General features: G+C 48.0%; 1 protein-coding gene across 1 annotated transcript; it reads left to right on the forward strand.

The window, feature by feature from the left end:
- The first annotated feature begins 1,310 nt into the window (after positions 1 to 1,310).
- On the forward strand, positions 1,311 to 2,877 carry LOC125550718 (F-box/kelch-repeat protein At2g44130-like). Its single transcript, XM_048713787.1, has one exon. It carries the CDS (start codon positions 1,368 to 1,370, stop codon positions 2,472 to 2,474), a length of 1,107 nt encoding a protein of 368 aa, XP_048569744.1. The 5' UTR covers positions 1,311 to 1,367; the 3' UTR covers positions 2,475 to 2,877.
- Positions 2,878 to 18,038: the final 15,161 nt, after the last annotated feature.

Consider the following 18,038-nt stretch of genomic DNA (forward strand, 5'->3'; position numbering starts at 1 on the left):
AATGGCAATCAATCAAAAAGTCCCTCCCCAAGACACAAATACATCGTCCAATTATTGGAAGGGCATTCAGTTAGAGTCTCACTATAAACAACACATGGATCAAGCTTCACCGCGAAGAAAAAACATCACACAAATCCGGCAGAAAAACAAACGCTTGCAATTGCTTTAACATCAAGTTGTCCAGATGATTATGGGAGGTTTGAGGGTCGGCGATGAAGATGCCTTATCTTGGTATGGTTGATGCAGTGGTTTAACGTAAAATCTACCCCAACTATTGGACATAGGATGTCAGATTATCATTATACAATTGTGCACAAAACCTCTCTTCCGTTACTAACATTCATTGTCGCCAGAGGTGGAGGACGGAAAAAAATTAAGGTATGGCGAAGTCTTAAGGAAAGAACTTTTTTGATGCAAATTGAAAGAGTCAATACACAATACAAACGGAAAACTAAATACAATGAAAATGTAGCCATGTTTCAATAGAAAAACAACTTAAAACATACCTATAATCAAGCTTTCAATGGCTACATTTTAAGTTGTTTATAGGTATGTTTTAAGGTATAAAACATACCTATTGAAAACTAATACGATTTTGTTTTGCTCAGAATTAAGGTATGGCGGCTGCCATACCCTGCCCACCGAAGGCCTCCGCCAGTGATTGTCGCATGATGTGATGATTTCGTGTAAAACTTGTGTGCCTAGTACATATAGTGTGCAATAAAAGTTTGCATCACCCCCCATCCGATTTACATGCCGCCCTCAGTTTGCATATTATCCCTTGAAGATAAATTATGGGCACAATCAATAGGTTTTCTCACTCTAAAATCAGAAGGCTATAAACAAAGAAGACTTCGGCATGTTTCGCATCGAGTCTTCTACTTATCCATTATAAAACTACACACCAATGGTTTGCACTTAGCGGTCGACATCAACTTTGGTATTAACTCATTCTCAATATAAAGGATCAAATTTTACAGATCTCATCTCGGTTTCGTTGTGATCAATACAATAAATCATCAACTCAAAAAAGAAAAAAAAAGACAATCAATCAAAAAGTCACCCCCAGGACACAGATACATCCTCCAATTATTGAAAGGGCAATCAGTTAGAGTATCACTTTAAACAACACATGCATCAAGCTTCTCCACGAAGAAGAAACCGCACACAAATCCGGCAGAAAAACAGCCGCTTGCAATTGCTTTAACATCAAGTTGTCGCCTTTTTTTTATTTGCTTACCAGCTGTCACATAGGGGCCAATCAATGTGCGTGTCCCGTAGCTCCGCCAGCCTTCTATTTATGCCCTCTCCCATGGACGGAGAGAGGCATCCAGAACCAGAAGCAAAGCTCACACAAAGTCACAAGAATGATGAACCCAAAGAGCCGTGTCCAAGAGTGGGAGGCCGACCACGTCGAGCTCATCCCGGGGATGCCCGACGACGTCGCCGTCGACTGCCTGGCGCGCGTCCCGCACGGGTCCTACCGCTCGATGCGCCGCGTGTGCCGCGGCTGGCGGAGCGCCGCCGCCGCCCCGGAGTTCGCCCTGGCGCGCGCCGAGGCCGGAGCCAACGAGGATCTGGTCTTTCTCATGCAGTTTGGTAACCCGGTGGCCGGGGACGACGGGGCGCCCGAGAACGCCCCGGCGTACGGCGTGGCCGTGTACAACGTCACCACCGGGGAGTGGCACCGCGAGAGCTCCGCCCCGCCGGTGCCGATGTTCGCCCAGTGCGCGGCCGTGGGCACCCGCGTCGCCGTGATGGGCGGCTGGGACCCCAAGACCTTCGAGCCCGTGGCGGACGTCAACGTGCTGGACGCCGCCACCGGCGTCTGGCGCCGCGGCGCGCCGATGCGGTCCGCGCGCTCCTTCTTCGCCTGCGCCGAGGCGGGCGGCAAGATCTATGTCGCCGGCGGGCACGACAAGCTCAAGAACGCGCTCAAGACGGCGGAGGCGTACGACGCTGAGGCCGACGGCTGGGACCCGCTGCCGGACATGTCGGAGGAGCGCGACGAGTGCGACGGCATGGCCACCGTCGCCGGCGACCGGTTCCTCGCCGTGAGCGGGTACCGCACGGGGCGCCAGGGAGGGTTCGAGCGGGACGCCGAGTGGTTCGATCCGGCGACCCGCGAGTGGCGCCGCCTGGAGCGCGTGCGCGCCCCGCCGTCGGCGGCTCACGTGGTGGTGCGCGGCCGCGTGTGGTGCATCGAGGGCACGGCCGTGATGGAGTGGCGCGGGGAGCGCCGGGGCTGGCTCGAGGTGGGCCCTTACCCGCCTGGTCTCAAGGCCGGCACGGCGCGCGCGGTCGCCGTCGGCGGCGGCGAGCGCGTGGTGGTCACCGGCGCCATCGAGTCCGAGGGAGGCGGCGGCGGGCACGCGCTGTGGGTATTCGACGTCAAGTCCAAGAACTGGACCGTGGTGCGCCCTCCGCCGCAGTTCGCCGGCTTCGTCTTCTCCCTGGCCTCCGTCCGCGTGTGATGAGAACCCTCCCCGGCGCCGCTCCCGACCAAGAAGACTACTACTACTACTAGCGAGTATGTATGCATGTTCTTGAGTTGCAGTGCTTCTGCCATTGATGTATCTGAGATCCGCGATCTCATCGCCTGAGATCTGCGCATCCCGGATGCAATCAACAAAAAAGAACAAAAAAAGCATGAGGCATCATCGCCAAGAAGAAAACAACAAAAATATCTAGAGGATTGTAGGTTGTCAGATCTGTGTGCTCTAGTCACCATGGTTGTAAACTCTCTCCTCTTTTGCTGTTGAGACAGTCTGCCATTTCTGTTGTTGAGACAGCGTGGTGTTTTGGTTCTATGATATTAGCAATGAGTCGCTGTACATATTATTGTGAGTTGGAAGATCATGTCATATGGCTTCTCCATCTTCTGTCTTAGATCCAGTTCTGCTGCAGCTCACAGAGGCTGGTACGCCATCTCAAATGTCCATCCGTTTCGCGGCTGAAGAACACACCTCGATGTCGATGCCGGTGGCTCGCCGCCGTCGAGCAATCATCTTTACGTTTCTTTCCACACAATTTTCAGTTTTCATACTATCTCGCGTCCTATTCAATTGGTGCTCGCCGCCGCCCCGGCCGCTGAACCCGAAGAGGAGCTGACCTTGCCAGCCGATTCTTTCTATAATTAATATAATCGCTAGGTGAGGCCTCTCACTCCACGCAACAGCAAACCGGCCGGCCATCCGTCCCAACGTCGCCATCCAAGGATAGGAATGAGTGGAGATGAGGTCGCCACCGATTATGGCGTCCGTGCTTGGCCCACGGTTTTGGACCGCACGGACGGCCCTCCACTGTAGCGGCTTTTATTATCGGGAGACGCCGCTAGTTTGCTGTTAGCTGCATCCATCCATCCATCTTCTTGGCATGGGCGACGTGAAATTTGCATGGGACGCACGGATATATCGTGCCATGCTGCGCAATCCCAATGAAATCGATTGCGAGCACGATCGGTTCTTCTTCTCTTCTGTGCTGTTGGGAGGACAATCACCACATTCCCAGTGAAACTGCCAGCTTCATGTATGTTTTCTTCAGGTTTGGATTGGTTTTCTTCATCAAGTTTGGACTGCTTACCACGAGTGCCGCCTGGTAGCTTGATGTATGTAACCCCTGCTAGTATAACATTACACTCCTTGTTGACAATGAATGAGGTTCTTTTCTTTCTTTACAACGGGACGCAGGCCAAAGGAGGATGACAGGCATGATGGCGTCCGTGTTTTGTTGCTTCTTGATGCAGACAAGCTTTGTGGCGTCCGGGAAACTAACACTGCTAGTGGCTGCTCTGCGACCTGGATCCTTTCGTGAAAGCTCCAGAGAACATCCATGTGTTCGCTCTTGCGCGTCAACACATGTTTCTTTTTTTAAACGGAGGTAAAATAATTTTTCATTCATGAATTAAAGAGAGGAATACAGTTTAGGGTGTGTCTAGGTCTTGTCTAGATGTGACATAGCTATGTCACATCTAAGTATATCATCACCTGTTTATGCATTTTATTTGGGTTTATTTATTTTTCAATTGTCCATCGCTTAGGCCTTGTTTTATTTTTATTTTTCGCGAGCGCTGAAAAGAGGGTTGCCCATAGCACACTCACATGGGTCAGGCCCAACGCACCTCCCATCACTCTATGGCCGTGATATACTCCATACGATTTGCCCCCCCCCCCTTTTTTTCTGTTTTCCTTTTCTGTTTCAGGTTTACTTTTTCTTCTGGTTCCCTTTTGGTTTTTTTACCTTTTTTTTTTTACTTTTTTGTATTACAAACATAATTCTAATATATGTTGAATATTTTTCAAATACACACTGGACATTCTTTCATAAACGGTCATTTTCTTTTTCCAAACACACACTGAACAATTTTCTAATATATGGTGACGTTTTTCCAAATGAACATTGAACTAATACTTAATATATGATGAACTTTTAGTTTACATTGAAGTTTTTTTCTATGTATGTGTAACTTCTATTAAATATATATGGTGAAACTTTTAGAAATGCAAATTGAACATATTTAAAATGTAGGCTGAACACTTCCAAAAATAAAATAAATGATAGAAGAGAAAAATAAAAATACTGGTAAAAAACCAGAAAATGTTCATATATTAAAAAATGTTTTTTTGAAAAAAAATCCATGAACTTTACAATTGTTCATGAATTTGAAACATATTGCAGTAAATTCAAAAAATGTTTACTAATTCGACAAATGTGCACATATTTGAAAAATGTTAAATGTTTATAAATTCCCAAAGATGTTGGTGAATTGAAAATAAATTCACGTATTTAAAAAATGTTCACAGGTTCCAAAAATGTTCGTGAATTCAAAATATTTTCATGACAAATTCAAAAATATAAAATATACATGTTTGGATGACACCAAATTTGAATGTTTAGGATTGCGAAATAGAAAATCAAAAATATAGTGACAGAGAGCAAAGGAGAAACAAGAAAACCATATTATTTTGTTTTTTAGTCAACTATAAATTTTAAGTTTTTTCTTTTTCTTGGAGAGAACCAAAATACCATACATATTTAATTAAAATTTCACAGTAGGAGGTTCTCCTATTGTTTCTGGTAAAAAAAACATACATATGTGTAGTTTTGTTTGGAACTGAATAAGAAGAAAAAAACAATTAGCTAGTTTGTTTGGTCAAGTAGAAAGATGGATATCTTATGTTGTCTTGGTGAAAAAAAAAAATCAAGGCGAGTTACGAGTCAAGGATGCACTTGCAAGTCAGGTAAAAAAAGGGGTTCGACCCAGTTGCAAGTTGACGGTGACTTTGCAACTAAGGCAAAAAAATGGTTGGACCTAGTTACGAGTCGATGGTGGACTTGCAACTGGGACAAAGAAAACTTTGGGCCTAGTTATGAGTCAAGGGTGGACTTGCAACTGAGGCAGAAAAATAGGAGACGAGCTTGGTTGCGAATCGAGAATAAACTTGCAACTAAGGCAATAAAAGGGCCAGGCCAGATGGAGCCAAGTTGCCAATCGATTGTGAACCTGCAACCGAGACAAAAACTTTCGGGTCAATTTTGAGTCAAGGGTGGACTTGCAATTGAGGCAGAAAAAATGGGTCATGCTCAGTAGCGAGTCGAGAGGAAACTTGCAACTGAGGCAAACAAAGGGTTGGGTTCAGATTGAGGCTAGTTGCGAGTCGATGATAGACTCACAACTAGGACAAGAAAACTTCACGCCGAGTTGCAAGTCGAGGGTGTACTTGCAACTGGGAGAAAAATTGACCAGGCCCTCCATTGCGTATCAAGACTAGAGTTGCAATACATACAAAAATGGGCCAGGCCCCCAATTGCGTATCGAGGATGAAGTAGCAACCGTGACAAAATTGATCGGTCCCCAGTTGCGTTTCAAGGGTAGACTTGCAACTAGGGAAAAACAACGGGGCCCCCAATTGCATGTTGGGGGTGGAGTTGCAGTTGGGACAAAGAAAATGGTGGGGCCCTAGTTACATGTCAGGGTGTGGATTTGCAACTGGGACAAAAACATGGGTCAGACCAATAAAGGGATGGTCCAATTGCATGCCGGGGTGGAGTTACAACCGGGACAAATTGGTCGGCCTCCAATTGCGTGTCGAGGGTGGACTTGCAAATGGGACAATATGGTCAAGCTCAGTTCCGTACGAGAGTGGGCTTAAAACTGGAATGAAAAAGGTGGCCCCTCGATTGCTCGTCGAAGGTGGGGTTGCAACTGGGAAAAAATGGGTCACCCCCTCCCCCACCCCTAGTTGACTGAAGGAAATATGCCCTAGAGTCAATAATAAAGTTGTTATTTATATTTCCTTATATCATGATGAATGTTTATTATTCATGCTAGAATTGTATTAATCGGAAACTTAGTACATGTGTGAATACATAGACAAAACAGAGTGTCACTAGTATGCCTCTACTTGACTAGCTCGTTAATCAAAGATGGTTAAGTTTCCTAGCCATAGACATGAGTTGTCATTTGATGAACGTGATCACATCATTAGAGAATGATGTGATTGACTTGACCCATTCGTTAGCTTAGCACTATGACCGTTTAGTTTATTGCTATTGCTTTCTTCATAACTTATACATGTCCCTATGACTATGAGATTACGCAACTCCCGAATACCGGAGGAACACTTAGTGTGCTATCAAACATCACAGCGTAACTGGGTGATTATAAAGATGCTCTACAGGTGTCTCCAATGGTGTTTTTTTTGAGTTGGCATAGATCGAGATTAGGATTTGTCACTCCGATTGTCGGAGAGGTATCTCTGGGCCCTCTCGGTAATGCACATAATTATAATCCTTGCAAGCAATGTGACTAATGAGTTAGTTGTGGGATGTTGCATTACGGAACGAGTAAAGAGACGTGCCGGTAACGAGATTGAACCAGGTATGATGATACTGACGATCGAATCTCGGGCAAGTAACATACCGATGACAAAGGGAACAACGTATGTTGTTATGCGGTTTGACCGATAAAGATCTTCGTAGAATATGTAGGAACCAATATGAGCATCCAGGTTCCGCTATTGGTTATTGACCGGAGATGAGTCTCGGTCATGTCTACATAGTTCTCGAACCCGTAGGGTCCGCACGCTTAACGTTCGATGATGATATGTATTATGAGTTATGTGATTTGATGTACCGAAGATAGTTCGGAGTCCTGGATGTGATCACGGACATGACGAGGAGTCTCGAAATGGCCGAGACATAAATATTGATATATTGGAAGGCTATGTTTGGACACCGGAAAGGTTTCGGATAGGTTCGGGCATTTTCCGGAGTACCGGGGGGTTACCGGAACGCCCCCGGGGAGTTAATGGGCCTTAATGGGCCATGGTGGGAGAGAGGAGGAGCCGGCCAAGTGGGAGGCGTGCGCCCTCCAAGCCCAATCCGAATTTGGAGGGGGCCGGCCCCCCTTTCCTTCTCTCCCTCTCCCTCTTCCTTCTTCTCCTACTCCAACTAGGGAAGGGGGGAAACCTACTCCTACTAGGAGTAGGAATCCCCCCTTAGGGCGCGCCATAGGAGGCTGACCCTCCCCTCCTCCACTCCTTTATATACGGGGAGGGGGCACCCCATAGACACAGAAGTTGTTCTCTTAGCCGTGTGCGGTGCCCCCCTCCACAGATTTCCACCTCGGTCATATCGTTGTAGTGCTTAGGCAAAGCCCTGCGTTGGTAACTTCATCATCACCGTCAACACGCCATCGTGCCGACGAAACTCTCCCTCGGCCTCATCTGGATCTAGACTTCGAGGGACATAACCGAGCTGAACGTGTGCAGATCGCGGAGGTGCCTTGCGGTCGATACTTGATCGGTTGGATCGCGAAGACATTCGACTACATCAACCGCGTTACTTAACGCTTCCGCTTTCGGTCTATGAGGGTACATGGACACACTCTCCCCCCTCGTTGCTATTCATCTCTAGATAGATCTTGCGTGATCGTAGGAATTTTTTTGAAATACTACGTTCCCGCAACAGTGGCATCCGAGCCAGGTCTATGCATAGATGTTATATGCACGAGTAGAACACAAAGACTTGTTGGCGATAATAGTCATACTTTGATTCGGCGGTATTGTTGGATGAAGCGTCCTAGACCGACATTACATGACCGCGTTCATGAGACTGGTTCTATCGCCGTGCTTCGCACACAGGTGGCTAGTGGGTGTCTGTTTCTCCAACTTTAGTTGAATCGAGTGTGACTACGCCCGGTCCTTGTTGAAGGTTAAAACAACAAACTTGACAAAAAAACCATTGTGATTTTTGTTGTGCAGGTAAGAATGATTCTTGCTAAGCTCGTAGCAGCCACGTAAAACTTGCAACAACAAAGTAGAGGACGTCTAACTTGTTTTTGCAGGGCATGTTGTGATGTGATATGGTCAAGATGTGATTATATAAATTCTTGTATGAGATGATCATGTTTTGTAACATAGTTATCGGCAACTAGCAGGAGCCATATGGTTGTCGCTTGATTGTACGAAATGCAATCGCCATGTAATTGCTTTACTTTATCACTAAGCGGTAGCGATAGTCGTGGAAGCAATAGTTGGCGAGAGACAACGATGCTTCGATGGAGATCAAGGTGTCAAGCCGGTGACGATGGTGATCATGACGGTGCTTTGGAGATGGAGATCAAAGGCACAAGATGATGATGGCCATATCATATCACTTATATTGATTGCATGTGATGTTTATCCTTTATGCATCTTATTTTTCTTAGTACGGCGGTAGCATTATAAGATGATCTCTCACTAAATTTCAAGGTACAGGTGTTCTCCCTGAGTATGCACCATTGCTACAGTTCGTCGTGCCGAGACACCACACGATGATCGAGTGTGATAAGCTCTATGTTCACATACAATGGGTGCAAGCCAGTTTTGCACACGCAAAATACTCGGGTTAAACTTGACGAGCCTAGCATATGCAGATATGGCCTCGTAACACTAAGACCAAAAGGTCGAGCGTGAATCATATAGTAGATATGATCAACATAGTGATGTTCACCATTGAAAAGTACTCCATCTCACGTGATGATCGGACATGGTTTAGTTGATATGGATCACATGATAACTTAGATGATTAGAGGGATGTCTACCTAAGTGGGAGTTCTTATGTAATATGATTAATTGAACTTTAATTTATCATGAACTTCGTGCTGATAGTATTTAATGGCCCGTGCTGTTGTTCCGTTGAATTTTAACGCGTTCCTAGAGAAAGCTATGTTGAAAGATGATGGTGGAAACTACATGGACTGGGTCCATAACTTGAGGATTATCCTCATTGCTGCACAGAAGAATTACGTCCTGGAAGCACCGCTAGGTGCCAAACCCACTGCAGGAGCAACGCCAGATGTTATGAACACCTGGCAGGGCAAAGCTGATGACTACTCGATAGTTCTGTGTGCCATGCTTTACGGCTTAGAACGGGGACTTCAACGACGTTTTGAACGTCATGGAGCATATGAGATGTTCTAGGGGTTGAAGTTAATATTTCAAGCAAATGCCTAGATTGAGAGATATGAAGTCTCCAATAAGTTCGAGCTGCAAAATGGAGGAGAATAGTTCTGTCAGTGAACATATACTCAGAATGTCTGGGTACCACAATCACTTGACTCAGCTAGGAGTTAATCTTCCGGTTGATAGTGTCATTGATAGAGTTCTTCAATCACTGCCACCAAGCTTCAAAAGCTTCGTGATGAACTATAATATGCAAGGGATGGATAAGTCTATTCCTGAGCTCTTCGCAATGCTGAAGGCTGCGGAGGTAGAAATTAAGAAGGAGCATCAGGTGTTGATGGTCAACAAGACCACCAGTTTCAAGAAGGAGGGCAAAGGGAAGAAGGGGAACTTCAAAAAGAACGGCAAGCAAGTTGCTGCTCAAGTGAAGAAGCCCAAGTCTGGACCTAAGCCTGAGACTGAGTGCTTCTACTGCAAAGGGACTGGTCACTGGAAGCAGAACTGCCCCTAGTATTTGGTGGAAAAGAAGGATGGCAAAGTGAAAGGTATATTTGATATACATGTTATTGATGTGTACTTACTAATGCTCGCAGTAGCGCCTGGGTATTTGATACTGGTTCTGTTGCTAATATTTGCAACTTGAAACAGAGGCTACGGATTAAGCGAAGATTGGCTAAGGACGAGGTGACGATGCGCGTGGGAAATGGTTCCAAAGTCGATGTGATCGCCGTCGGCACGCTACCTCTACATCTACCTTCGGGATTAGTTTTAGACCTGAATAATTGTTATTTGGTGCCAATGTTAAGCATGAACATTATATCTGGATCTTGTTTGATGCGAGACGGTTATTCATTTAAATCAGAGAACAATGGTTGTTCTATTTATATGAGTAATATCTTTTATGGTCATGCACCCTTGATGAGTGGTCTATTTTTGCTAAGTCTTGATAGTAGTGATACACATATTCATAGTATTGAAGCCAAAAGATATAAGTTTAATAATGATAGTGCAACTTATTTGTGGCACTGCCGTTTAGGTCATATTGGTGTAAAGCGGATGAAGAAACTCCATGCTGATAGGCTTTTGGAATCACTTGATTATGAATCACTCGATGCTTGCGAACCATGCCTCATGGGCAAGATGACTAAAACTCCGTTCTCCGGAACAATGGAGCGAGCAACAGACTTGTTGGAAATAATACATACTGATGTATGTGGTCCGATGAGTGTTGACGCTCGCGGCGGGTATCGTTATTTTCTGACCTTCCCAGATGATTTGAGCAGATATGGTTATAACTACTTGATGAAACATAAGTCTGAAACATTCGAAAAGTTCAAAGAATTTCAGAGTGAAGTGGAAAATCATCGTAACAAGAAAATAAAATTTCTACGATCTGATCGTGGAGGAGAATATTTGAGTTATGAGTTTGGTCTTCATTTGAAACAATGCGGAATAATTTCGCAACTCACGCCACCTGGAACACCACAACGTAATGGTGTGTCTGAACGTCGTAATCATACTTTATTAGATATGGTGCGATCTATGATGTCTCTTACTGATTTACCGCTATCGTTTTGGGGTTATGCTTTAGAGATGACTGCATTCACATTAAATAGGGCACCATCTAAATCCGTTGAGACGGCACCTTATGAACTTTGGTTTGGCAAGAAACCCAAGTTGTCATTTCTTAAAGTTTGGAGTTGTGATGCTTATGTGAAAAAGCTTCAACCTGATAAGCTCGAACACAAATCAGAGAAATGTGTCTTCAAAGGATACCCAAAGGAGACTATTGGTTACACCTTCTACCACAGATCCGAAGGCAAGATATTTGTTGCTAAGAATGGATCCTTTCTAGAGAAGGAGTTTCTCTCGAAAGAAGTGAGTGGGAGGAAAGTAGAACTTGATGAGGTAACTATACCTGCTCCCATATGGGAAAGTAGTTCATCACAGAAATCAGTTCCAGTGGTTCCTACACCAGTGAGTGAGGAAGCTAATGATGATGATCATGAAACTTCTGATCAAGTTACTACTAAACTTTGTAGGTCAAGCAGAGTAAGATCCGCACCAGGGTGGTATGGTAATCCTGTTTTGCAAGTCATGTTACTTGACCATGATGAACCTACGAACTATGAGGAAGTGATGATGAGCCCAAATTTCGCGAACTGGCTTGAGGCCATGAAATCTGAGATGTGATCCATGTATGAGAACAAAGTGTGAACTTTGGTTCACTTGCCCGATGATCGGCAAGTGAGGGAGTCCTGGATTAGGGGGTGTTCGGGTAGCCGGACTATACCTTCAGCCGGACTCCAGGACTATGAAGATACAAGATTGAAGACTTCGTCCCGTGTCCGGATGGGACTTTCCTTGGCGTGGAAGGCAAGCTTGGCGATGCAGATATTCAAGATCTCCTACCCTTGCAACCGACTTTGTGTAACCCTAACCCTGTCCGGTGTCTATATAAACCGGAGGGTTTTAGTCCGTAGGACAACTTCATATACAACAATCATACCATAGGCTAGATTTTAGGGTTTAGCCTCCTTGATCTCGTGGTAGATCTACTCTTGTACTACCCATATCATCAATATTAATCAAGCAGGACGTAGGGTTTTACCTCCATCAAGAGGGCCCGAACCTGGGTAAAACATCGTGTTCCTTGCCTCCTATTACCATCCGGCTTAGACGCATAGTTCGGGACCCCCTACCCGAGATCCACCGGTTTTGAAACCGACATTAATGCTTTCATTGAGAGTTCCTCTGTGTCGTCGCTTTTAGGCCCGATGGCTCATTCGATCATCAACAACGATGTAGTACAGGGTGAGACTTTTCTCCGCGGACAGATCTTCGTCTTCGGCGGCTTCGCACTGCGGGCCAATTCACTTGGCCACCTTGAGCAGATCGAAAGCTACGCCCCTGGCCATCAGGTCAGGTTTGGAAGCCTAAACTACACGGCTGACATCCGCGGGGACTTGATCTTCAACGAATTCGAGGCACAGCCAAGCGCGCCACACTGTCTCGATGGGCATGATATAGCTCTGCCGCCGAACAGCGCCTTGGAGGCCGCACACGCATCGGTTCCGACCATTGATTCGGAGCCTACTGCACCGATCGAGGATCAGCGGTTGGACGCTGCCTCAGGGGCTGCGATCTCAGAGGCGATCGAGCCGAACTCCAGCCCCGCACTCCGCATGGCCCGTGACTCCGAGGAGCCGGATTCTTCTCCGAACTCCGAGCCCCCCACGCCCCTGCCGATCGAATCCGATTGGGCGCCGATAATGGAGTTCACCGCCGCAGACATCTTTCAGCACTCGCCCTTAGGCGACATCCTGAATTCTCTAAAGTCTCTCTCTTTACCAGGAGAGCCCTAGCCGGACTACGGTCAGCAAGGTTGGGATACAGACGATGAAGAAATTCAAAACCCACCCACCACCCACTTGGTAGCCACTGTCGACGACTTAACCGACATGCTTGACTTTGACTCCAAAGACATCGACGGCATGGACGATGATGCAGGAGACGAACAAGAACCAGCACCTGTAGGGCGCTGGAAGGCCACCTCGTCATATGACATATATATGGTGGACACTCCAAAGGATGGAGATGGCGATGGAACAGCGGGGGACGATACCTCTAAGAAACAGCCCAAGCGCCGGCGTCAGCGGCGCCGCTCTAAATCCCGCCAAAGCAAAAACGGTGATTCCGGCACGGGAGATAATACTACTCCGGATAGCGCCGAAGAACACCCCCTCCAGCAAGATTCAGCACAGGAGGACAGAGAAGCCAGCCCTCATGAGAGGGCGGCGGACCAAGAGGTTGAGGATGATAATTATACGCATCCCTCCGAAGATGAGGCAAGCCTCGACGACGACGAGTTCGTCGTGCCAGAGGATCTCGCCGAACAAGAGCGTTTTAAACGCAGGCTTATGGCCACGGCAAGCAGCCTCAAGAAAAAGCAGCAAAAGCTTAGAGCTGATCAGGATTTGCTAGCTGACAGATGGACTGAAGTCCTTGCGGCCGAAGAGTATGAACTCGAACGCCCCTCCAAGAGTTACCCAAAGCGCAGGCTGCTACCCCGACTAGAGGAGGAAGCACCTACATCACCAGCGCATGACATGGCCGACCGGCCACCTCGTGGCCGCGAGAGAGAGGCCTCTTGGCCCTCCGCTCAAGCCATGCTCCGATGCCGCGTCAAGCATACTAAGGCACGGGAAAATGCGCCCGACCTGCACGACATACTGGAGGACAAGGCAAGGCAGACAAGATCGATCTACGGATCGTGCAAGCGCCCCACGGCACGTGACGGTGATCGTCACTCCGGATGCAATAAATCCGGCCGGGCCGAACTCAACAGACAAAGCTCCTTCGAGCTGCGTCATGATATAGCCCAATACAGAGGTGCCGCACACCCACTATGCTTCACAGATGAAGTAATGGATCATAAAATCCCCGAGGGCTTCAAACCCGTAAACATCGAATCATACGATGGCACAACAGATCCTGCGGTATGGATCAAGGATTATCTCCTTCATATCCACATGGCCCGCGGTGATGATCTACACGCCATCAAATACCTCCCACTCAAACTTAAGGGACCGGCCCGGCATTGGCTTAACAGCTTGCCAGCAGACTCAATCGGTTCTTGGGAGGACCTGGAAGCCGCATTCCTTGACAATTTCCAGGGCACTTATATGCGACCACCGGACGCCGATGACCTAAGCCACATAATTCAGCAGCCATAGGAACCGGCCAGGCAATTCTGGACACGGTTCCTAACAAAGAAAAACCAGATAGTCGACTGTCCAGACGCAGAGGCCTTAGCGGCCTTCAAGCATAATATCCGTGACGAGTGTCTTGCCCGGCACCTGGGACAGGAAAAGCCGAAATCTATGGCAGCCCTCACGACACTCATGACCCGCTTTTGCGCGGGAGAAGACAGCTGGCTAGCTCGCAGCAACAATTTAACCAAGAACCCTGGTAATTCGAATACCAAGGACAAAAGCGACAGGTCGCGTCGGAACAAACAAAAGCGCCGCGTTAACAGCGACAACAACGAGGATACGGCAGTTAATGCCGGATTCCGAGGCTACAAATCTGGTCAACGGAAAAAGCCATTCAAAAGAAATACTCAGGTCCCGTCCAGTTTGGACCAAATACTCGACCGCTTGTGCCAGATACATGGCACCCCCGAAAAGCCAGCCAATCACACCAACAGGGACTGTTGGGTGTTTAAGCAGGCAGGCAAGTTAAGAGCCGAAAACAAAGACAAGGGGCTGCATAGAGACGACGAGGAGGAGCCCAGGCCGCCGAACAATAGTGGACAGAAGGGATTTCCCCCGCAAGTGTGGACGGTGAACATGATATACGCAACCCACATCCCCAAGAGGGAGCGGAAGCGTGCGTTACGGGATGTATATGCGATAGAGCCACTCGCCCCAAAGTTCAACCCATGGTCCTCCTGCCCGATCACCTTTGATCGAAGGGACCACCCCACTAGCATCCGCCACGGTGGCTTCGCGCATTGGTTCTAGACCCAATCATTGACGGATTTCATCTCACAAGAGTCCTCATGGACGGCGGCAGCAGCCTGAACCTGCTTTACCAGGATACAGTGCGAAAAATGGGCATAGATCCCTCGAGGATCAAGCCCACCAAAACAACCTTTAAAGGGGTCATACCAGGTGTAGAAGCCAACTGTACAGGCTCAGTCACACTGGAAGTGGTCTTCGGATCTCCGGATAACTTCCGAAGCGAGGAGTTAATCTTCGACATAGTCCCGTTCCGTAGTGGCTATCACGCACTGCTCGGGCGAACCGCATTCGCAAAATTCAACGCGGTACCGCACTATGCATACCTCAAGCTCAAGATGCCAGGCCCTAGAGGAGTAATCATGGTCAATGGAAACACCGAACGCTCCCTCCGAACGGAGGAGCACACGGCAGCGCTCGCAGCAGAAGTACAAAGTAGCCTCTCTAGGCAGTTCTCCAGTTCAGCCTTCAAAAAGCCGGACACTGTCAAGCGCGCCTGAAGTACCCTACAACAAGCCCGCCCGGCACGTTCTGAGCTAGCGTAGCAATGCGGCCCCAACCCTAGCCCTCGCGATATAGCGAAACCAGTGCTTCGCGTACATAACTACACTCTTGAAATACCATGGGCACAGGGGAAGGGGCACTATCATGGCACGCCCGAAATACGGCTTAAACCGCACCAGGGGCTGCCGGATTCCTTTTTTTTTTTTTTTTTTTTCTCTTACTCTCAGGACTCCATACTTCGGATGACCCGTTCGGCAATTCAACTGCCGCACAAACGATGCAAGATCCAGGAAAGCAGACAAGCCACGCCGCATTATGGAACTCCCAGGTGGTCTCTATTGCAAGCAGTATACCTATTTTTTAATACAATTCCGCGGCCTGCCCCTGGCCAGGACATGTTAAATAGTCCAATTTCTTTTGCTTATCGCACTATTTGTATCGTTCCGCTTTCATAGCAGCCTTTCTATAAACAATGCATAGCTTTTTGTCTATTTTTTGCATTATCCTATTTATATATATATATATATGTTTATCAATAACATGTTGCATCCGTACACTGTGGTACGGCAAAAATATGCCAGGGGCTTCAGTACCCATCAATATGGCGTGAGAAGTCCGTACACTTTCACAAGTGCGGCACCCCGAACTTATAGCACTATATGCATCGGCTCCGAATCATGATTTGGGTCAATAGTTGGGTTTGCCCGGCTCCTATGTTTTGGTGCCTTACATTCCGCTATATCGGCTAAGGTAGCACTAGGAGAACTACTGCGATTGTGCCCCAGTTGAGCTAGGCTGAGCACCTCAGTAGAGAAAGCTAAAACTGACTGTCATGATGAGGCGAGAGACCGGTCGCTGTTCGAGAGGTTTTTCGAGTCCTTAAAGACTTATGCCGCTTCGAGCGAGGAACCGGCTTTGTCCGGCCAAGGCGTGGATAGCGCCCCGAACTCGGTCTTCTGAATACTAGGGGCTTCGCCGAAATTTAAAATTATAGAGTTCTATGGCTAAGTGAGAGTGTTCAAGCATTATAGTCCGATTGCCTTGTTCGTTGTGCTGAGCGCCTCCCTCGACGGACCCAATTATGGGAAAAAGAGCGCTCAGGTTTATCCCGAACACCCCAGCACTAGTGGCATGGGGGCAGAAGCCGACGACTGGCCATCTCTCAATTTTTTGATAAACGGCCGCACAGAAAGTAATATTTTAAATTCAAGCATTGCTTAGCGCATATGAACAAGTTTTCAGTGCACAGGATAACACGAGCGACTTCATTCAAAAATTACATCCTTGGTGCATTCATCCGCCATAAGGCGGGCACCGGCCAGAACATCCTTGTAATAGTTCTCGGGCTTGCGATGCTCCTTCCCCGGCGGCGGCCCGTCCCTCACAAGCTTCTCACCGTCCAGCTTACCCCAGTGCACCTTTGCACGGGCAAGGGCCCTACGGGCACCTTCGATGCAGACGGAGCGCTTGATGACCTCGAGCCTTGGACAAGTCTCCACCAGCCGCCGCACCAGTCCGAAGTAGCTCCCAGGCAGGGCCTCTCCAGGCCACATCCGAACTATGAAGCCCTTCAGGGCCTGTTCGGCCGCCTTGTGGAGCTCGACCAGCTGCTTCAGCTGGTCGCTCAAGGGCACAGGGTGTCCGGCCTTAGCGCACTGAGACCAAAACACCTTCTCCGTCGAGCTGCCTTCCTCGGCTCGGTAGAATGCGGCGGCATCGGATACGCCGCGGGGAAGATCTGCGAATGCCCCTGGAGAGCTCCGGATTCGGGTAAGTAACAAGTAGTTTACTTTTATATGTCTGCTTTGCATAGAGAATGCCTTACCCGCCGCTATCTTTTTCACCGCATCCAATTCCTGGAGGGCCTTCTGGGCTTCGGCCTTGGCAGATTTGGCAGTTTTAAGGGCCGCAACAAGCTCGGACGCTCGCGTCTTCGAGTCGAGCTCCAAACTCTCACGTTTTTTCATGAGAGCCTGAAGCTCTTGCTGCACCTCGCCGACCTGCGCATCATATTTCTCCCGCTCGGTGCGCTCCGTGGCCGCTTTCTTCTCGGCCTCGGACAGCGCCTGCTTGAGGGTCGCCACCTCAGTTGTGGCCCCTACAATAAGCAATATACTCCTGTCATTTTTTGCAATTGCGTCTTTGTCGGTGTCAAAACCGGCGGATCTCGGGTAGTGGGTCCCGAACTGTGCGTCTAGGCCGGATGGTAACAGGAGGCAGGGAACACGATGTTTTACCCAGGTTCGGGCCCTCTTGATGGAGGTAAAACCCTACGTCCTGCTTGATTAATATTGATGATATGGGTAGTACAAGAGTAGATCTACCACGAGATCAAGGAGGCTAAACCCTAGAAGCTAGCCTATGGTATGATTGTTGTATATGGAGATGATTGCCTACGGACTACAACCCTCCGGTTTATATAGACATCGGATAGGGTTAGGGTTACATAGAGTCGGTTACAATGGTAGGAGATCTTGAATATCCGCATCACCAAGCTTGCCTTCCACGCCAAGGAAAGTCCCATCCGGACACGGGACGAAGTCTTCAATCTTGTATTTTCATAGTC

The sequence above is a fragment of the Triticum urartu genome, chromosome 4 (genome assembly GCF_003073215.2).
Source record: "Triticum urartu cultivar G1812 chromosome 4, Tu2.1, whole genome shotgun sequence".
Lineage (NCBI taxonomy): Eukaryota > Viridiplantae > Streptophyta > Magnoliopsida > Poales > Poaceae > Triticum > Triticum urartu.